The sequence below is a fragment of the Myxocyprinus asiaticus genome, chromosome 42 (genome assembly GCF_019703515.2).
Source record: "Myxocyprinus asiaticus isolate MX2 ecotype Aquarium Trade chromosome 42, UBuf_Myxa_2, whole genome shotgun sequence".
NCBI classification, from domain to species: Eukaryota; Metazoa; Chordata; class Actinopteri; order Cypriniformes; family Catostomidae; genus Myxocyprinus; species Myxocyprinus asiaticus.
Window position 1 is genome coordinate 30,225,191 of NC_059385.1, and position 22,786 is coordinate 30,247,976.

Below are 22,786 nucleotides of genomic sequence, written 5' to 3' on the forward strand. Positions count from 1 at the left end.
CTCAGTGTTAGTTTTTAACACTGTAGAGTGGACTCGTGGAGACACCAAGGAGTGTTAATTTAACACCGGGATTATGCTGTGTAGGGTATTTAAATGGAGGTTACCAATGTGAGAATATACCCCATTGCAAATTGTTAATGTTTGTTAAACACAATACAATTCAATAGCTTTTTTTTTTTTTTTTTTTTTTTTTTTTGGTAGCCAAGACGTATATGCATATGCAGAAAGGAACTTTCAAAAATAAACCTGGCCTTATAAATGGTAAAAAAAATATATATAATATTTTAATTTGACAACTAGCCCCGGTTTCCCCCTACCTTGGCTCAGCATGTACTGACTGTCTTAATGTTAAGAGATGAATGTTAAAATGGTAAAAGTTGCTTAACCTGTATACTGTAAACTCACTGTCAGGAGCTTCAGAATGGGGAAAAAATTTGATCTCAGTGATTTAGACCATGGCATGATTGTTGGTGCCAGACAGGCTGGTTTGAGTATTTTGGTAACTGCTGATCTTCTGGGATTTTCACATGCAACAGTCTCTAGAGTGTATAGAGAATGGTGCGAAAAAACAACCAATGAGCCGCAGTTCTGTGGATGAAAATGCCTTGTTGGTGAGAGAGATCAATGGAGAATGGCCAGACTGGTTCGAGCTGACAGAAAGGCTACAGTAACTCAGATAACCCCTCTGTACAATTGTAGTGAGCAGAATAGCATCTCAGAATGCAAAATACATCGAACCTTGAGGTGAATGGGCTACAACAGCAGAAGACCACGTTGGGTTCCACTTCTATCAGCCAAGAACAGCAGTGGCTGCAGTGGGCCTACCATTTGTGTACCTCAGCGGAAATCCAGATTTGTCAGACCAGGCGATGTTTTTCCAACTGTCTACTATCCAGTTTTTGCAGCCTCAGTTTCCTTTTCTTAGCTGAGAGTAGTGGTACCCGGAGGGGTCTTCTGCTGCTGTAGCCCATCTGCCTCAATGTTCGACATGTTGTATGTTCAGAAATGCTTTTCTGCATAGAACTGTTGTAACGTGTGGCTATTTGGGTTACTGTCACCTTCCTGTCAGCTTGGACCAGTCTGGCCATTCTTCTCTGACCTATGTCATTAACAAGCCATTTTCGCCCACAGAACTGCCGCTCCCTGGATGTTTTTTTTTTCTTTCTTTTTTTTTGCACCATTCTCTTTACACTAGAGACTGTTGTGTGTTAAAATCCCAGGAGATCAGCAGTTACAGAAATACCCAAACCAGCCCATCTGGCACCAACAATCATGCCACGGTCTAAATCACTGAGATCACAATTGTTCCCCATTCTGATGGTTAATGTGAACATTAACTGAAGCTCCTGACCCGTATCTGCATGATTTTATACATTACACTGCTGCCACACGATTGGCTGATTAGATAATCGCATTAATAAGTAGAGATACAGGTGTACCTAATAGAAGTGGCTGGTGAGTGTGTATTCCCATTCAAAAGTTTGGAAACACTTTGAAATCTTGATGTTTTATAAAATACATTATAAAATTATCATGTTATTCATTGAGGATGCTTTGATAAAAAAAATTATAGTAAAAACATTTATGTTAAAATTACTATTTTTTTAAATAAAAATACTTTATTTAAATAAATGCTGTATTCTTCAAACTTTATCCAAGAATCCTCCACTTCCAGCAATGACACCTCAGGCATTATAGCTGTTTATTCCAGATCTTCAGGTCAAGTTTCATCTCACGCTTTCTGCAATATTTCTCAAAGATCTAATTAGCTTGTAGGGCACTTCCCATAGATTTTCCAACCAAGTTTATCTAACAGCTCAGCACCTCAAACTTGGATTCATCCATCCATACTAATTTCTAATCATTTGCACATTCTATCCTTTTCTTCTTAATTTCCAGTTTCAGATGTGGCTTTTCTTTAAAATTCAGCATAAAATGTCACCATCTCATAGTTTTCTCTTGACTGTTGCAGATGAAACTGGTGTTTGACATGCACTGGTCATTAAATCTGAAAGGTTTGGACCTGTAATGCAAGTGTATCAATTAAATTTGTTCTAACATACTGTATAAATGGAGGAAGTCAAATGATGAAGAACCAACAAGAAAAACACAAAAAGGTTTTGAGGGTCCATATGCACTTAGTGTAATTATTCACAATTTTCAGAAATAAATAACGTAATGCAACATTGAATGTAAATTTTAAATTAGAATGTGCAAAAAGCATAATAAATAAATATGTACACAAATTACATAGTAAAAAACAAAAAAACAAAAATAAACGTGTGAAGATTAAGAAAAATAAAACATCAACTGTGGTTTACTGTTCCCCCTGCAGGTCTGAAAAGGAAATGACAATTAATTGAAGCATTTAAAGGGATAGTCCCCCCCTAATGATTTACTCACCCTTATGCCATTTCACATGTGTATGACTTTTTAGAAGAATATTTCAGCTCTGTTGGTCCTCACAATGAAAGTGAATGGTGACCAGACCTTTGAAGCTCCAAAAATCACACAAAGGCAGCATAAAAGTAATCCATAAGACACCAGTGGTTAAATCCATGTCTTCAGAAGCGATATAAGTGTGGGTGAGAAACAGATCAATAATCTAGTCCTTTTGTACTATAAATCTACACATACTTTCAGGATGAGGGTAAGTAAATGACTCATTTTTGGGTGAACTATCCCTTTAAATTTCAGACCAAGTAGACAGGTAAACTATTCCTTAATGGAACCCAAAATATCATAAGGTGAATAAATGCATACTTATCAACATAAGCACATTTTGTGAATCTACAGCAATACAGATAAGTCTCCACAGCCTATAGTGCACATTTCACAGTCCTATTAAATATGCTTCCTTATCCTGTTCAATAAATTAAGCTTTTCCAAAACTACAGGGCCAATAACAACTGTTGAATATACACAAACAATGCTCACTGCAACTATGCATGTACTGTAAACACTAATATTTAACAATGTCAGATTTGATTCAACCTAAAAAATAAAATAAAAAAAACAGCGGGATGAACATTTAGTCCAAGAACTGGAGCCCAACAGCAGTCTATAACAACAGTTTTTGTTTTTTGGGCTGGTTTCAAGGAACACGGCTAGTAAATAGTATAATTAATATAACAAAAAGGGTTAAAATAATTGTGATTGCACAGAATAAAACAAAATGGAAAAATAATAAGCCTTGGATGCTTTATATTGGTGGCAAGAGCAAAAAGTATGATCGTTAAACTTCTGTGTGTATTCAAAGACAGTTAAATGTAGAGATTACTTTTGTCCATTTTAAAGTTCTAATAAGTGGCTTATAAATAAAAGATAAATGGTTAATTCATTTGTACAGCTATTTCAAATCCTGCAGCTAAGAAAGTCAGAAATCTTTAGTAATGTGACATTAGAAAGTAGCATTGTGTTGTAAAATGTTCTATGGTGAACAAGCAGCTTTCTTCTGCTGCATAAAACTTTTCAAGACACCAATGTGAAGACAGCATCATTCAAGTACATGGTGATTTCACACTGCAAATATACAATACAGCATCACCTCTCACAAGCACAAAAGCCATCAATATCCATCCATTCTGCATTTCTATTTGTGGACATCATGACACATTTTTTCTATGTAATAAAATGCCACTATTTGAGTGGACAAGTGTATACTACTAAGCTAAATATGACAACACAGTGGTGAATAAGAAGGATGATTCCCGAACATCTTCACTAGGGCTGGGCGACTTGGTTGGCGATGTAAAATTAAGCCACAATGATTTCTAAGCACTTTTAATTTGACCATTAAGTTTCCTAAAGTCTATCATTGATTAGACTTTCACAACCCTTTCTTTGTTTCACAACATGGGAGTATGAGAGTGTTAACATGATTTACTAGCTTCAGTATATAAAAAAAAACAAACGAGCTGTTCAAGTTGGCAAGATTCATTTCCATGAATCACTTCAACCCGTCCACTTCAATGAATCAATTTAAAACTCTGATTTAACTATTTATTTGCATCAACTCAATGATCACCAGTGTCTCTGCATGGTATTTTTCATATAGTAAAATGTTTTTTTGTAAAACAATTTGTTACATTGGTGCATGTGAATGAAAAATATTAAACTCCATTCTTCCTTGTTCATTTTTTTTTTTTTTTTATGAAAAACACATTGAAAACTTTCCTGATTTTTTTACACTTATTACAATCAATATTAATAATATAAATAAATAAATAAATATTAATAAGTCAATATTTTCAATCTTATTGGCAACAATTGCCATTTTCAATCAACTGATTTAAGCTATATATATATATATATATACACACACACACATACACACACACAGTTGTGGCCAAAAGTATTGGCACCTTTGGTAAATACATTTGAAGTCAGAAGTTTACATACACCTAAGCCAAATACATTTAAACTGTTTTTCACACTTCCTGATATTTAATCGTAGAAAATATTCCCACCATCAGGGCAATAATTAAGAAGTGCCAATCAACTGGAGATGTTGCAAATCAGCCTGGAAGAGGACGTGTCAATATTGTCTCCATGCACAGTGAGGAGGATGGTTCGAGTGGCCAAAAATTCTCCAAGGATCACAGCTGGAGAATAGCAATTAGTTTGGTCTTGGGGTCTGAAAGTCTCCAAAACTGCAATCAGGCTTCACCTAAATCACAAGTTGTTTGGGAGGGTTTCAAGAAAAAAGCCTCTGCTCTCATCAAACAACAAACTCAAGCATCTTCAGTTTGCTAGACACTACTGGAACTACAAATGGGACAGGGTTCTATGGTCAAATAAAACAAAAACAGAGCTTTTTGGCAGTAAACACCAGAGATGAGTTTGGCGCACACAGAGAGGAAGCCATATGGAAAAGTACCTTATGCCCACAGTTAAATATGGTGGTGGATCTTTAATTGTTGTGGGGCTGTTTTTATGCCAGAGGTCCTGGACATCTTGTTCAGATACATGGCATCATGGACTCTATCAAATACCAACAGATAAAAAAATCAAAACCTGATTGCCTCTGCCAGAAAGCTTAAAATGGCCTGTGGTTGGATACTCCAGCAGGACAATAATCCAAAACACACATCAAAATCAACACAACAATGGTTCACTGACCACAAAATCACCTGTGGGGTTAAATGAAGAGGAGAGTCCACCAGCATGGACCTCTGAATTTGAAGGATCTGGAGAGCTTCTTTATGGAGGAATGGTCTCAGATCTCTTGTCATGTATTCTCCAATGTCATTATGCATTATAGGAGAAGACTCAGAGCTGTTATCTTGGCAAAGGGAGGTTGCACAAAGTATTGAATACAAGGGTGCCAATAATTTGTCACACATACATTTGACAAAAATATTAGTTTTTTGATAAAACTTGTGTTGTGTTTGGAATTGTTTAATATCTATTTGAGGATAGATTTTTGTGAATATTTTGAATGAAAAACCAAAAGGATAAACAATAAGGATATATTTTTCACAGCATACTTTTCTCATATTTACCAAGGGTGCCAATGTTTTTAGCCACAACTATATATATATATATATATATATATATATATATATATATATATATATATATATATATATATATATATATATATATATATATATATATATATATACACACACACATGCATACAACATTTAGCCACAACATTAAAACCACCTGCCTAATATCGTATAGGTCCCCCTCGATTTTAGCAATGCATAAAATCATGTGGATACGGGTCAGGAGCATCAGTTAATGTTCACATCAACCATCAGAATCTGGAAAAAATGTAATCTCAGTGATTTGGACCGTGACATAATTAGTGCCAGATGGGCTGGTTTGAATATTTCTGTAACTGCTGATCTCCTGGGATTTTCACACACTAGAGTTTACACAGAATAGTGCCAAAAACAAAAAACATCCAGCGAGGGGCAGTTCTGTTGATGAGAGAGGTCAACAGAGAATGGCCAGACTGGTTCGAACTGACAAAGTCTACGGTAACTCAGATAAACGCTCTGAACAATTGTGGTGAGAAGATTAGCATCTCATGCTATTCTGAGATGCGGGTTGGTGCTGTTTTGGTGGCACAAGGGGGACCTACACAATATTAGGCAGGTGGTTTTAATGTTGTGGCTGATCGGCGTGTATATATATATATATATATATAATCTCAGTACTGTGCAAAAGTTTTAGGCACTTGTGAAAAAAGTTGCATAGTGAGGATGTCTTCATAAATAATGCCATAAATAGTTTTCATTTATCAATTACCATCATACAAAGTCCAGTAAACATAAAAAATCTAAATCAATATTTGGTGTGGCCACCTTTGCCTTTAAAACAGCCCCAATTCTCCTAGGTACACCTGGACACAGTTTTTCTTGCTTGTTGGCAGATAGGATGTACCAAGCTTCTTGGAGAATTCACCACAGTTCTTCTATCTATTTAGGCTGTCTCAATTGCTTCTGTCTCTTCATGTAATCCCAGACTGACTCAATGTTCAGAGGGGGGCTCTGTGGGGCCAATGCCATCTCTTGCAGAGCGCCCTGTTCTTCTATTCTAATCTTTTCTATTTGCAAAAGTAAAGTTTGTGAGTCTAAAATGTATTTTACTAATTGACACACAAGATATAAATAACCATCTAAAGACAAATGTTTTTGTGAAACACCTAAAGTGCCTAAAACTTTTGCACAGTACTGTATGTATATATATAACACTACCGGTCAAAAGTTTGAAACACTTGAATGAAATGTTTCTCATGATCTTAAAAATATTTTGATCTGAAGGCCTATGTTTAAATGTTTGAAATGAGTTTTGTAGACAAAAATATAACTGTGCCAACATATTAATTTATTTAATTATAAAACTTTTTTTTTATTACATTTTAAAGTTTTTGAAATTGATGACTTGGACCAAATAATAAAGAAAAGCAGCCAATAAGTGCCCAACATAGATGGGACCTCCTTCAATACTGTTTAAAAAGCATCCCAGGGTGATACCTCAAGAAATTGGATGAGAAAATGTCTGCAAATTTGAGGCAAAGGGTGAGTACTTTGAAGATGCTAAAATATAACAACAGTTTTGATTTATTTTGGATTTTGTTTAGTCACAACATAATTCCTATAGTTCCATTTATGTTATTCCATAGTTTTGATGACTTTACTATTATTCTAAAATGTGAAAAAAAAATGATAATAAAGAATGAGTAAGTGTTTCAAAACTTCTGACCGGTAGTGAGTGTGTGTGTGTCTATATGTATATATATATGAGCAAAATACTGGAGACATATTGATTTTATACATACATACATACATACATACATGTATGTATATATATATATATATATATATATATATATATATATATATATATATATATATATATATATATATATAAAATCAATATGTCTTCAGTATTTTGCTCAATATTTGCTCATATATATCTATATATACATATAGCAAATATTGAGAAAAACACTGAGACATATTGATTATTGTCAAAAGAGCTATTTTTTAGCAGGACAAGAAAATATCCTGGTCCTATTTTACTACAAAATCAACAGAAACAAATAAGAGATTATATTTTGCATATAGAAAATGAAGCCTATTTTTACGGCCATTAAGATTTAGTCCATTGTGACATTATTTTCATGACAGTTATTCACATTACTGCAGTGTGAGAAAAGATAGCAATTATGATACTCTCTTTACCTTAAAATTATTTTTAAATGATTAATATTTTGCTATTATTATTTTCTTGCTATCATTTTTTTTTTTTTTTTTTTTTTTAAGTATCTATACATCACTGTTGTACTCCCTTGGTACTCCCTTTCATTTTTTTTTTTTTTTACTGCAATACGTTAAAAGACGACTATGCATTACGGTAATGAGAATAATCATTAAAAAAATACATGGGAATAGTAAAACGTACAGACACATTACAGTATTTAGAATTGTTCTGAAAATAATGTAGGCTTCACTTTATTTATGCAAAATGTAATTTGTTATTTTTTTTACTATTATTGATTTAAAAGTTAAATGTGGCATTTTCTTGAAAGGTTCTGTGAGAATCGCCCATATAGCTACAGTATTTAGCTGTTTATAGCTATATCGCCCAGCCCTAATATACACCATACCTTTAAAATACAGTATATTCACAATCAAGAGTCAATACAACCTGATTTCAGACTAATATCTGACAAGCTAGTTTACATAGTATGTTAGATGGGGAAGGGTTGAGTCAAAATGTTTCCAACGACTTCCGAAAAAGAGTATCAGACGTCTATGGCGACTCCATGTTTGGTGGAGATCATGTCTCTAGTGCCAGTCAGATACATGAGCACAGAGCACAGGTGAGGGAGAGTGGCTGTGATGGTGACGTATAGCCAGTAGGAGATGGGCGTTGTGTTGCCGAATGGACAGACCCAGAGACCGTGACGAACCCCATCGCGGATGTGGTGTGAGGCCAGCGAGATGAAGAGCATCCAGGGCAGGGAGCACCAGGAGTCTTTGAGCCGGCACGCCCACATGAGGAGGCGCAGGGAGAAGCACAGTGCTGGGATCAGGGTGGAGCAGTGCAGTGGAGGCCGATGGGGCAGATTTACAGCAGCCTGAGGGAGTTGAAGTACACATATTTAGAAGAAACGTAAGACGTCAATGTTTAAAAGATTATGTATAGTGGCAAAACATAGCTGTGTACAAATTTGATGTTCAAAGAAAGGTGAGAATAATGCTATAAGCCACTCAAGTAAGGTAAAAAAAAATCCAGAAACCACATTATTTTCATGACTCTCGATTCGGATAATGGCTTTCGAATGTGTATTCTACCACCGATGCGGACGCAACACTCTGACAGTGTTTCCCGCAACCACTCAGTGGCACTGCAACATATGCTTTCAAGTTTATCTAGGAATGGACCCTTTTCACGCTTCCAGTTTTTGGAACGAAGTAAAAGACTGCAGGGTAAACCTCGATAGCGGTGAATGGGAGACCAAGCCAAATATCATTTTTGCTTATCCATTTGCTCCAACATCAAAAGAAAAACAGCACTACTACATTTCCACAACTTTTTAAATGAAAAAAAAAAAAGAGCAGTGGATTACAACCATCAGAAGAAAGATGATGGCAAACATTCTGTCTCTCAGCAGCTGTTTTAGAAGCCTCACAACAGCTGTGGTAACTCATTTTTTAAAATCTACTTTCAGAGTACTATAATACAAAGTACAATGTTATACATTTGCACTAATAATAAAATAAAATAAAATAATTGCGCTGCTAATTAAGGCAAAAGCAACTCATCACAGGTCTGTGAAATGCATCCATAGCAGTTCACTTGTTTGATTTCCACGTCAGTAGTTTCCTTCACTGGGACTTTCAAATTAGGTCAGACTTTGATACCGTTTCGAATGTATTTGTCAGAAAATTAAAGCTAAAGGGTTAGTTCACCCATATTACTCACACTCATGCCATCCCAGGTGTGTATGACTTTCTTTCTTCAGCAGAACACATTTGAAAATATCTCAGCTCAGTAGGTCCTTAAAACGCAAGTTTATGTTGATCAGGGGGGTTTTCCAGAAAGCAGGTTAAGTGACTTACCAGGGTAAGTTTACTCATTAAGTGGATAACCTCAACTTTTGGTTCAAAAAAGCTAACCAGAGCAGGTTATGTTCCAGAGTTAGCTTATTTCAAGCAGATGTCAGTAAGTTTCAGAAGCTGTCAGCACATGCGTGCCCTTTTAATAGCAACACAGTGGGCGTGGAAACTCAGATTATGCACACTATTATACATTTAAAGCAATATTAAGGTAAACTGCAATCTTTACCTCACAAATCTTCTTTACTCCTGTATTTCCAGTCTCACACACTGCAGATTTGCATTCAAAAACTGAACAAATTGTGTACATAGTGCTTTATCTTTTAATGGGAAGCTTTTAATACTGTAATATTTTAATGTAGGCCACCACTGTCTTCACTGTAATGAGAGGGCTTTATTTAATTATATTTAGCCCTTCTAATAAATAATTTTATTTCATGATATTAATTATTAACATATCTATAACATAGAATAAAAATATTATAGCACCCACATTCTTTTTTACAGTTCCTTCAGTGTTATTTATATAATTGTATTCAACAGTATCAATATGCAGGTAATTTCTGCCAATTTGAAGCTTAAACAATTAATCGCCCATTATTCTTCTTCACTAACTAGACAATATGCAATATTAGATCTCTCCAGAGATGTTCAATCGGGTTCAAGTCTGGGCTCTGGCTGGACCACTCAAGGACATTCACAGAGTTGTCCTGTAGCCACTCCTTTGTTATCTTGGCTGTGTGCTTAGGGTCATTGTCATTGTTGGAAGATGAACCTTCACCCCAGTCTGAGGTCCAGAGCGCTCTGGAGCAGGTTTTCATCAAGGATGTCTCTGTACATTGCTGCATTCATCTTTCCCTCGATCCTGACTAGTCTCCCAGTTCCTGCTGCTGAAAAACATCCCCACAGCATGATGCTGCCACCATCATGCTTCACTGTAGGGATGGTATTGGACAGGTGTTGAGCGGTGCCTGGTTTTCTCCAGACATGACGCTTGCCATTCAGGCCAAAGAGTTCAATTTTTGTTTCATCAGACCAGAGAATTTTGTTTCTCATGGTCTGGGAGTCCTTCAGGTGCCCAAATCTGTGCCTCGATACAATCCTGTCTCGGAGGTCTACATACAATTCCTTGGACTTCATGGCTTGGTTTGTGCTCTGACATGCACTGTTAACTGTGGGACCTTATATAGACAGGTGTGTGCCTTTCCAAATCATGTCCAGTCAACTGAATTTACCACAGGTGGACTCCAATCAAGTTGTAGAAACATCTCAAGGATGATCAGTGGAAACAGGATGCACCTGAGCTCAATTTTGAGGTGTCATGGCAAAGGCTGTGAATACTTATGTACATGTGATTTTTTTTTTTTCTTTATTTATTTTTTATAAATTTGCAAAGATTTCAAACAAACTCTTTTCACGTTGTCATTATGGGGTATTGTTTGTAGGATTTTGAGGAAAATGATGAATTTAATCCATTTTGGAATAAGGCTGTAACATAACAAAATGTGGAAAAAGTGAAGCGCTGTGAATACTTTCCGGATGCACTGTATTTTTATGTCGTTTCTGTACAGAAATATCGAACATTGATTGCTCAGTATGTATATTTTCTAATATTGGTCGTTTATACGTCAATATAATAGCCCATGTAATGGATGTTTTTTAGATTGTTCACGGAGGTTCACTCGCTTGGTCCGTTGCCTCGGACCACTTTTTCTTTTAAAGGAATAGTTCACCCAAAAATTTTCATTAGCTGATAATTTACTCACACTCAGGCCATCCAAGATGTATCTGAGTTTCTTTCTTCATCAAAACAGAATTTAAAATTTTTAGGATTTCATTTCAGGCCTCCTCCTTTAAACAATGCAAGTGAATGTACTCCATTTTTTGACGGTCCAAAATGCATATTTAGGGTGCATCAAAATAATCCACATGACTCCAGTCGACAAATAAAGTTCTTCTGAACCCAAACGATTGATAATTTTTAGAAACAAAACAATACTTATATATTTTTTAACTACAAACGTTCTCTTCCGTACATCTCTGTGACGCGCACTCATGAGAGGGATGACGTAAGCTCATTGGTAAGGTCACGTGGAGGAGGAGACAGGAAGTGCGTCAATGTTTATAAGAGAAGGAGAGCTGAACAAAAGTTTATTTGTCTTTGCTGTAGATTTGTTTTTGTATAAGTGTATTGTTCAGAATGGTCATTTGGCTTGTGTATCTTGGATGCTTCAACCTTCAGAAACTCCAAAGAAAATGCACACCGGGAAAAATATTAACTTTTCATCGATTGCCTATAAATGATCATGAGCGATTGAAGCTCTGGCTTATCACGCTGAACCTGGATATGAGTACACCCCTACATTCTCTCAAATACTGGAGGGTGTGCAGTGAACATATTACCCCTGAGGATTTCAGACCATCGAAAGAAACAAAGGATCAATATCTGAATTCATCGGCTGTGCCCCTGTTGTTTTTCCAGTGAACTCAGGTATGTGTGAAAACTTTGTCATTGTCCCTCGGGCTCTGCACCTCCCTCAGCGCTCTGCACCTCATCACCCGATTTCTAATTCACTGCACCTGCACTCAATTCACTCATCACTGCCTGCATAAATAACTCACCTTCATGCAACTTCACTGTCAAGTCTCACACAAAGGACTCGCAGTGTTTATTTACCTGTCTGTATCTGCTCTTTATCTTCGCCAATATCTGTTTAGAGCTTACTCTGCTGTTGCCTGTTACCTCTTCTTCAATTTGTGAAGCTTCTCTTCTGTGTGATATCACCTGTACCATTGATCTCACTGTGTAAACCCTGTGAATCTCAATAAACGTTCTCGCACTTGGTTTCACTAACTACAACTTGTGTGGCTTGAATTCCTGACAGTCAAATAGCCTATATATTTCTGCTAAAGAAAAAGCACAAGTAGATAACGCAACGGTATTGCTACGAAATAAAGGATGGTTATTTACTGCAGTAAATAACTTGCATACTGCAGTTACTGCAGATGAGAGTGGCTAAAAGAAGATCCTCTGAGAAGCTGAAAAACAAGTTTTCAGCTAACGACTCTGCATCAGTGTGGAGTGGCATGAAACAACTTACGAATTACAGGACTCCTACCCCCAACCCTGTGGTGGACCAACAACAGGCTGACGACCTGAATGTGTTCTACTGTAGATTTGAAAGGCCCAATCTCACACCCCACACCCACTCTGACCTTCACTTCACACAAACACCTTCTGCAACCCCCCTCCTGCTACTCAACCTGCACTTAAGATCTGTGAAGATGATGTGAGCCGCGTCTTTCAAAAACAAAGGATAAGAAAAGCACAGGGCCCAGATGGTATTTCACCTGCATGTCTTAGATCCTGTGCTAACCAGCTGGCCCCCATCTTCACACAGATCTTCAATAGATCACTGGAGCAGTGTGAAGTCCCATGCTGTTTCAAACATTCCAATATCATCCCCATCCCAAAGAAACCAAAAATCACAGGACTTAATGACAACAGACCTGTCGTCTGTGGTCATGAAGTCATTTGAGAGACTGGTGTTGGCCCACCTGAAGGACATCACTGGACCCTTTCTAGATCCCCTTCAATTTGCTTATCGAGCAAACAGGTCTGTGGATGATGCAGTCAACACGGGATTGCATCATATCCTGCAACATCTGGACGGACCAGGGACATATGCAAGGATCCTTTTTGTGGACTTCAGTTCGACTTTCAACACCATCATCCCAGCTATTCTCCAGACTAAATTACACCAACTCTCTGTTCCCATGTCTATCTGTCAGTGGATTACCAGCTTTCTGACAGACAGGCAGCAGCTTGTTAGACAGGGGAAATTCACTTCCAGCACCTGTACAATCAGCACTGGTGCCCCCCAGGGATGTGTGCTCTCCCCACTACTCTTCTCCCTCTACACCAACGACTGCATCGCCAAGGACCCCTCTGTCAAGCTCATGAAGTTTGCAGACGACACCACTGTCATCGGCCTCATCCGAGATGACGATGAGTCTGCATACAGAAGGAAGGTTAAACAGCTGGCTGTCTGGTGCAGTCAAAACAACCTTGAGCTGAACATGCTCAAAACGGTGGAGATGATTGTGGACTTTAGGAGGAACCCTCCAACACTGTACCCCCTCACCATTCTAAACATCACTGTGGCAGCAGTGAAGTCATTCAGGTTCCTGGGTACTACCATCTCACAGGACTAAAGAGGGAGACCCACATTGACTCCATTGCGAAAAAGGCCCAGTAGAGGTTGTACTTCCTTCGCCAGTTGAGGAAGTTCAACCTGCCACAGGCGCTGCTGATACAGTTCTACTCGGCAGTCATTGAGTCTGTCCTCAGCACTTCTATAACTGTCTGGTTTGGTTCAGCTATGAAATCGGATATCAGAAGACTACAAAGGACAGTTCGGACTGCTTGAGAGGATTATTGGTTCCCCCCTGCCCTCCCTTCAAGAACTATACACTTCCAGAGTGAGGAAAAAGGCTGGAACAATCACTCTGGACCCCACTCACCCTGCCCACTACCTTTTTGAACTGTTGCCTTCTGGCAGACGCTTCAGAGCTCTGAGCACCAGAACCGTCAGGCACAGGAACAGGTTTTTCCCCCCAGGCAATCCATCTCATGAACAGTTAAAACTGCCCCTTTGAGCAATAATTATAAAATAAAATCTCTATATATACTTTTTTATTTTTCAATATTTATCAATTTTTTATTCAATTTTAATTATTTTTTAAAAGTCTTGTTGCTATTTTTGTATTGTGTACTGGAAGCTCCTGTCACCAAGACAAATTCCTTGTATGTGTAAGCATACTTGGCAATAAAGCTCATTCTGATTCTGATTCTAATGTTTTTTTTAATTATTATTATTTGGAAATTATTTTTTATTTTATTTTATATTGTTTTGAAATTGTTTTGGACTGTTTTGGTTTGTGAACGGTGCTTGGTCTGTGGTCAGTGCAAGTTTCTCTTGTAAACAATGACACACTTCCTGCCTCCTCCACATGACGCGTGACCTTACCAACGAGCTTACGTCATCCCTCTCATGAGCGCGTGTTACAGATGTACGGAAGCGAACATCTGTAGTTAAAATGTATATAAGTATCATTTTGATTCTAAAAATAATCAATCATTTGGATTCAGAAGAACTTTATTTGTCAACTGGAGTCATGTGGATTATTTTGATGCACCCTAAATATGCATTGTGGACCATCAAAAAATGGAGTACATTCTCTTGCATTGTTAAAAGGAGGCGGCCTGAAATGAAATCCTAAAAATCAGAAATTATCAGCAAATTTTAATTTTTGGGTGAACTATTCCTTTGTGTTTGCAGCACTAGTTTTTTTACATTGACACTAGCTAGTGTAATGAAAATTTGCTGTAGCACCAGGCCTTGTCATCATACATTTTCATAAATATTTTTTGCTGATGTACTTTGTTTTCTTTATAGTACATTATGTTGGTCAAGGTGAGATTTGGTGAAACCCAGAAGTATGTTAAAGTGGCCAAGACTGAAGAAGGCTATGAAGACTACAATACATTTCTTCTTTTTTTTTTTTTTTTTTTTTTAACACAGCCCTGATTGTTTGAGTAAACTGATCAATATATGGCATAATAATAATGGGAGCATACTAAGAACTGTGCAGAGTTTTTCTTTATTTTTCTAAATCTAATATTCTCTCAGTCACAGAAAAGTTAGGTCTTCCACTACAGACCAAGCTGCACTTGACAGGTGACAGAACTGGATGCAGATGTGTTTGAGGAGCTTTTACCAGCCGGGAACCTTACCGTCAAGGTGTCCACAGAACAGTCTACAGGTAAGACTTAGCCTCGCTAGGGAAAATGTGGATCCACCACCAGAAGTACTGTAATACTAACAAGGTTTTTATTAAGTGTAATATTTTTGGGATGACTGAAGGTATGTTTTTCACAAAGTTCACTGTCAGTGGGGGCTAGCCTGTTGTGCCTTTCTGTAATAGACAGTTTGGTTGTCAAACCAAAAAGAGGTAGTTAGGGGGCCTTGAGGGGGCCTGGTTCGAGACCAGCAAGACTCCTCAACAGTCTTGGATGTGTTCCCGCGTTTCCTCGACATCCCTGGCTTGGTAAGAAAGACATACCTTTGTTTGATTCACTTATTTGTGAAAAATGATTACTCAAGGTATACACTTTCAGTTGCACAAGCATGAAAAGATTGGAAGTTCACTTGTGGATGGTCTTATGTTTGGGAGGGGTTGCAAGGACTTAAGGTTTTTCTTCTGTAGATTGACCAAGACTTCAACATGATGTTTGGAGAGGAGGTTTCTGGCAGATTTTTGGGGAAATGGCCCACAAGCTTTAAACCTAGGATCCTGATTTCTAATGAGCATGTTAATGAGCATGTTAAAGACCTCAGATGAGTCTGGTAAGCATGGCTCATTATCTCTTTTAAACATTTCATTAACTTACAAGCTTCTGAGACCTTTCAATCTTGTCTATGGCATATTCTGGATTTTTTTTTTTTAAGGCTAGTTTCAGGTGTAAATGTGAAATTTGCCCCTAGGCTGTCACGCATTCTACTGTTGGTTCACCTACTTCCTACCTCAAAAGGCCACAAGAAGATTGCTAAAATTAGCTCTTATCAAGCTGTCAACCATGTTGTGAGCTATCTGAGGGTATGCCATGTTTTAGTGTGCTTTTTATTTACCCTGTTTTGTGACACTGTTCTTGTGTTGAGGCACATTTGTTTTTAGTAGCTTAGTCAGCCATTAAAATGTAAGTGGTTGCAAATCAAATCAAATCACTTTGTCACAAAACCATATACACAAGTGCAACAGTGGGTGAAAGTCTTGGGTGCAGTTCCGAGCAACATAGCAGTCATGACAGTGATGAGACAAACAATTTACAATAAACATCAGATTTACACAGCACAATTTACATATCTAATATACACATAATTACACAACACAATATACAAATAATAATATACAATGTACAGTATACAATACACACAATATTGCATACACAGTATACAATAAAAATAGAATATATAAAATATACAGTATGTTGTATTGTGCTGTATTGACATTCAGGCTGACAGTTGATAGTCAGTTGCCAGTGTGTTTTTAAGAGAGAATATATTTATAACAGTCCAGTGTGAGATATAAGATTATAAGATTAATAAAGTGCAGTGCTGATGTAGCTTGATCGTGAGAGATCAAGAGTTCAAAAGTCTAATTGCTTGGGGGAAGAAGCGGTCATGAAGTCAGCTGGTGCGGGTCCTGATGCTGCGATACTGCCTACCTGATGGTAGCAGTGAGAGCAGCCCATGGCTCGGGTGGCTGGAGTCGCTGACGAGCTTTTTTCATACACCTCCTAGTATATATATGTCCTGGAGGGAGGGAAGCTCACCTCCGATGATGTGTCTGGCAGTTCTGGCAGTGGTGCTGTTGCCATATCAGGCAGTGATGCAGCCAGTCAGGATGCTCTCTACAGTGCTGGTGTAGAACCGTGTGAGGATGTGTTGGTTCATTCCAAACTTCCTCAGCCATCTCAGGAAGAAGAGGCGCTGTTGAGCCTTCTTCACAACGGCCTCAGTGTGGATGGACCATGTGAGTTCCTCTGTGATGTGGACACCGAGGAACTTGAAGCTGCTGACTCTCTCCACTGGTGCTCCATTGATGGTGATGGGGCTGTGTTCTTTTATCCTTAAGTCCACCACAAGCTCCTTGGTCTTACAGACATTGAGGGAGAGGTTGTGCTCCTGACACCAGCATGTCAGAGTGTGCACTTCCTCTCTGTAGGCTGATTCATCATTGTCAGTGATCAGACCTACCACCACCATATCATCAGCAAACTTAATGATGGCATTGGAGCTGTGTGTTGCCACACAGTCATGCGTGTACAGGGAATACAGGAGTGGGCTGAGAACACAGCCCTGTGGGGCTCCAGTGTTGAGGGTCAGTGATGAGGAGATGTTGCTGCCCATTCGAACCACCTGGTGTCTGCTTGACAGGAAGTCCAGGATCCAGCTGCACAGTGAGCTGTTTAAGCCCAGAGCTTCTCATCAAGCTTGGAGAGCACTATGGTGTTGAATGCTGAGCTGTAGTCTACAAACAGCATTCTCACATATGTGTTCCTTTTTTCCAGGTGAGAGAAAGCAGTGTGTAGTGTAGATGCAATGGCATCATCAGTGGAGTGGTTGTTGCAGTATGCAAACTGCAGTGAGTCCAGTGAGGGAGGCAGCACAGAGCAGATGTAATCTCTGATTAGTCTCTCAAAGCATTTGCTGATGATGGAGTTCAGAGCAACAGGACGCCAGTCATTTAAGCAAGTGATTTTGGATTGCTTTGGTACAGGCACAATGGTGGACGTTTTAAAGCATGTGGGGACCACAGACAAGGAGAGGGAAAGGTTGAAAATGTCCGTAAATGTCACGCATGCTCTGATGACAAGGCCCGGAATGCCGTCTGGACCCACGGCTTTACGGATATTCACCCATCACTATTCACATTGCACCACATATTTTAATGTTTTCTCATGGTTCCTCTCCGTTATGTTGCAGATTGGAGTCAGTGTTGAGACCTTCCTTGGGAGTCTGGAACCAGGACAGCCCTTCCTCCTGTGTCGGTGAATGGAAGAACAATGTTCTATGGTTCTATGTCATTGTTGACCACAAGGTCATCCCTTGCAAGGCGCAGACATCACTGGCAGCTTTCGATGAACTCTTCAAGGCACACTTCATCTTCAGTGTTAACTACGATGAATCCCTCAACAGCTTCTACACATTCATCCAATGCACGGTATTCAACATCGACATGGGAAGTGCCAAGAAAAGTCCCTGAGTCAAGGAGCTCAGAGCAAGGCTGTTGCACAGTGATTCTTGAGTTGATACACATCCTTGGACACAAATATATTGATTTGTTCTATCTGTAAGGTACACCACAAATGTTCTGCATTGCTTTGTCAGCATTTGAAATTTCGCTATGGTTTATAACCGGGAAAGAAATTACGTTTGAAATGTGGAGAGCCAGGATGTATTTATTATTTTGCACATATTCAGGGTTCAGGTAACACCTTATTCGTTTGCACAGGGACAATGTTTTGACAAATACTACTGAAAATGAGGACACTCAAGAAGAAAGTGATGAGCCTTCAAGTTCTCAGGCAGTCTGTACAGACACTCCAGTAACCACACAGGTATCTGTTGACACGCATCATGTGTTAAACATGTGTGGTTCTGTCTCAGCATCAGGTGTTGCTGAGAGTGCTGTCCAAGCAATGGTAGGGTCAATGGAAGAGCTTATAAATTTTATTCATAGACAAGCGAGAGAGGCGGTTCTCAACTGTACTTCTTCAGAGATTCAAGGTACAGATTTGGAAAAGGTGGAAAATTGTTTTGATCAACTAGAAAATCCTTTCTCAGTCTTAAATACAGGAGCCAAACGACAGAAAAGTGGGAAATAGCTGAACCTGTAGAGTACGTTCTTGGGGTGCGATCTGATGTACGCAGAGATCGAACAACAGGAGTTTACAATCAGATCCCTGTAACAGATAAATGTGTATGTACCCATCTTGGGAACCCTGAAGTCTATGTTCAAGAACAGTAAATTATGCGAAAGTTTCCTGCAGGCCAAGGTACTTATAAAGATATATGTGATGGGTCATACTTCAAAAGTAATGATTTGTTTTCCCAGCAAAAACATGCTCTACAGGTTCAACTTTATTTAAAAAATATCATTATAAATGAAGATCAAGCTTTCATTTTGACTTGCAGAGTTGATACTTTTTATTTTGATGACCACTTTAATGCATACTGTGTCGAGGAGAGATCGGATTCATTTTCTATTGATGAGATGATTTATTACAGACCCTATGACAAACAGTTTTCTAATGAGACGGATGAGAAAACATACTTAGTGCCACATTGCCATACTGTGTCACCTGTGCTTTTGAGGACTGGCTGCCCACTGTTAGGACAACATGCTATTGTGAAGCCAATACTTAGTTATATGTGGTGTGCTTGTTGTTCACAATACAATTTCACTTGAACTACAAACTTATTTGTATTGGTGTCTTTTTTTTATTGTGGAATAATGTTGTACTGTGTGTGGGATTGGCGATTATTAATGTTGTACTGTGTGTGGGATTGGCGATTATAAATTGACTCCCTACAGTGTTTTTAAAATACAAATATTTTAAATAAAAATGTTACACCCTCTATAGTGTTAATATGGAAGCAACTTACAGAAATACAGTGGTGGTGTTAACTTCTGACCCTACACACTAGTGTTGTGTAAACTCAACACCAGCCTGTTTTGACTAGTGTAAAATTTCAACTATTGAGAGAGTCTGCTGCAACTCTGTCATAGTGTAAAGTATTTAACACTTTCAAAAGTGTAGTTTTAACTCTATAGGTGTTGGATTAACACTGCCGATTTTGCTGTGTACAAGTATGGTAAAACCTTATAGCCTAGATTTATTAATAAAAAAAACAAAAAAAAACAATTTCAGTATACTTTCCTTCAAGCAAACTCTCAGTCCTCTCATGCAGAGTGTGAAGACGAAATAATGCTCGTCTGTAACTTCATGTTCTGCGTCATTGAAATATGACACGCATTTCTTCTTGCCATTTCTTTTCCATAGTGACTCATGGATTTGGCGCTCTGCTGAGAATGCCTTTCTGAGTTCACCATGATCGCACCCAAACTCTGAATGTTAAACCCATGATTGAGTGAACTAACCCAGAACTGGTATTCTGGAACCAATTACCATGAGTAAGCAATGCTTGTGTTAATCAACCGGGAGTTCACGGTTTATGTCAAGGTAAATTAACCTTGCTTTCTCGAATACCCCTGAGATTTTGAAGCTCCAAAAAGAACAGACATTCAGCAGAAACGTCATCCATATGACTCCAGTGATTAAATGAATGTTTTCTGAAGTGATAAGATCGCTTTTGGTGTAAAAATGATCAATATTTAAGTACTTTTAACTATAAAGCATCGCTTCCAGTCAGCAGCGGTACGCACAGGTAACGCAATCGCGTTGGCATGTTTACGCGAGAACTGTATTTATCTGTTTCTTTACTCACAATGGTGCGTTTGAGTTCTTAAACTGGATGTCTCAACCGAGAGATAAACGTGAGATTACATCCGGAACATGCCAACACGACTACATCACACGAGAGACAACGTGAACTCACAACCTTTTTCACACCAAAAGTAGTCATATCACTTTAGAAGACATTAATTTAACAGCTGGAGTCATATGGATGACGTTTATGCTGACTGTCTGTTCTTTTTAGAGCTTCAAAAGGTCAGATCACCATCCACTTGTATTTGAAGGACCTTCTGAGCGGAGATATTTTTCTTCTTTTGTGTTCTGCTGAAGAAAGAAAGTCATACACACCTGGGATGGCATGAGGGTGAGAAAATTATGTGAGAATTTTCATTTTTGGGTGAACTATCTCCAAAGTGATATTTGCCTCCTTTTCATATTGATGTATATGATTGTATTAAAAATATCAATGTGTGGATTGCTAAAATGTGGCATTCCCCCTCCCTCGTGCTCCAGGGAAGAAATAAAGTCATATGGGTTTAGAATGACATGAGAGTGAATAACAGAATTTTCATTTTTGGGTGAACTATGCCTTTAAGAGATGAGAACAAAGAGTTCTTACTTTGAGCGACAATGATCCGGCCAAGTAGAAGTGATCCAGGTCAATGATAGAGGCCAGGATCCCAGCCAGGACGACTTCATAGAAGTCAGTTTTCTTCCTCAACCCAATCACAATGGCCCAGGACCAGAGTCCAATGACGCCGTGGGCCGTGTTATCCAGCACAGCCCTGAGCCACAGATGGTGCTGGACAAAGGGCAATGTCAGAAAGTGGTCAGCAAGGAAACAAAAAGCTCCCAGGCCTGCGCTAGCTAACAGAGAGGCAGTGCTGAAGGTCTGGAGAAGGGCCTGAGCTTTCTCTGTCTCCACCGCCAGATTCAAGGGCATAGCCATGCCCACAGATGAGGAATCCAGCTTTGAGTAAAAGCCCTTCATCACTGGCCTCTTCCATGAAGGGGTCAGCAACCTGATCTGCTAGAACAAAAACATACATCCACAAATTGTCACTTTGCCTCCAAAACCTTGATCTGCTCTAGTATCATACATAATAAAGTGTGCATGACTCAGAACAGCACATTACCAATACTACTCTTACTGTTTCTGCAGTGGGACTGCAATGATTGTTTTTACGATTCTTCAATAAAGGCATGAACATTTATAAGAATATTAGTGTTTATGTACTACACTGACAAAGACATTGTGAGAAACATCATGACGCATTCTTTATTATTTTAACATTTATATAGTTAACGGTGACAAAACAAAATGTATCTCAAAATGAAGATATTTATTCTAACAATAATTGCATTACAGGATAATATCATGCAGGTAATCGAGACTACTCATTTCTTGTTTTAATGCGCAGTACAACGCACGTCTTGTTCAATATGATAACGATTATTAAACACGTCAGTATGTTCATCGTATATATTTGAAGGGAAGGCTAATATCTTATCAAATTAGCATTTAGCTTTGCTGCTAACTAGCTCATCAACTAATCCACTGCTTAAGGTAAATTACGACATGTATTTGTCAACATAACATTCAAGAAGAAAACTAAAACGATACACGGTACTGTGCTGATAAAAAAAAACACAACAACAACATACAGCGATATATAACAATACATGTAATTTCCTCACCTCATTTCATACTCCTCGCGGGTCAGAGAGATGGGCTGTTTATTCCCTGGTGAAGCTTGATTCGCGAATCAATGAATCGGTTCCTTTGAACCAAGTCGCGAATCTAACAGATATAGCAAGAACACGAGATCGAACGACGTCACGCACAATCGTTCGCAGCGTATTATGTATTCATGTCATTTAGAAAGAGCCTGTCAGCAGTTTACTGCGGTCAAACCAGCCGCGGTTCAGAATTGCACGGTCAAACCAGCCGCAATTTAAATCCGAGTGCGCGGATATTGCAGTAATAACGGTACTTTGCGGAAAGAACAGAAAGACGTGCTTCCTGACTCCTGTTGAGTGCAGAAGATAGCGAGTCTTACTGAATTAACATAACGTTACATTTACATAATACATATAATACATTTTACTTTTCTGCCAAGGATTTCTCATTGTCATTCATATAAATCTTATAATAAACTTT

At 38.4% G+C, this 22,786-nt stretch overlaps 1 protein-coding gene across 2 annotated transcripts; it reads right to left on the reverse strand.

The window, feature by feature from the left end:
- Positions 1-7,670: 7,670 nt before the first annotated feature.
- Positions 7,671-22,479, reverse strand: LOC127432662 (transmembrane protein 267). Of its 2 annotated transcripts, none has more exons than XM_051684005.1 (3): positions 22,324-22,479; positions 21,245-21,652; positions 7,671-8,599 (listed from the first exon to the last, which is right to left on the reverse strand). In XM_051684005.1, exons 2-3 carry the CDS (start codon positions 21,614-21,616, stop codon positions 8,264-8,266), a joined length of 708 nt encoding a protein of 235 aa, XP_051539965.1. In that variant the 5' UTR covers positions 21,617-21,652; positions 22,324-22,479; the 3' UTR covers positions 7,671-8,263. The 2 variants fall into 2 exon arrangements, with proteins under 2 accessions (XP_051539965.1, XP_051539966.1); XM_051684006.1 differs by having other exon boundaries at positions 21,245-21,655; positions 22,324-22,473.
- Between the last annotated feature and the right edge of the window lie 307 nt (positions 22,480-22,786).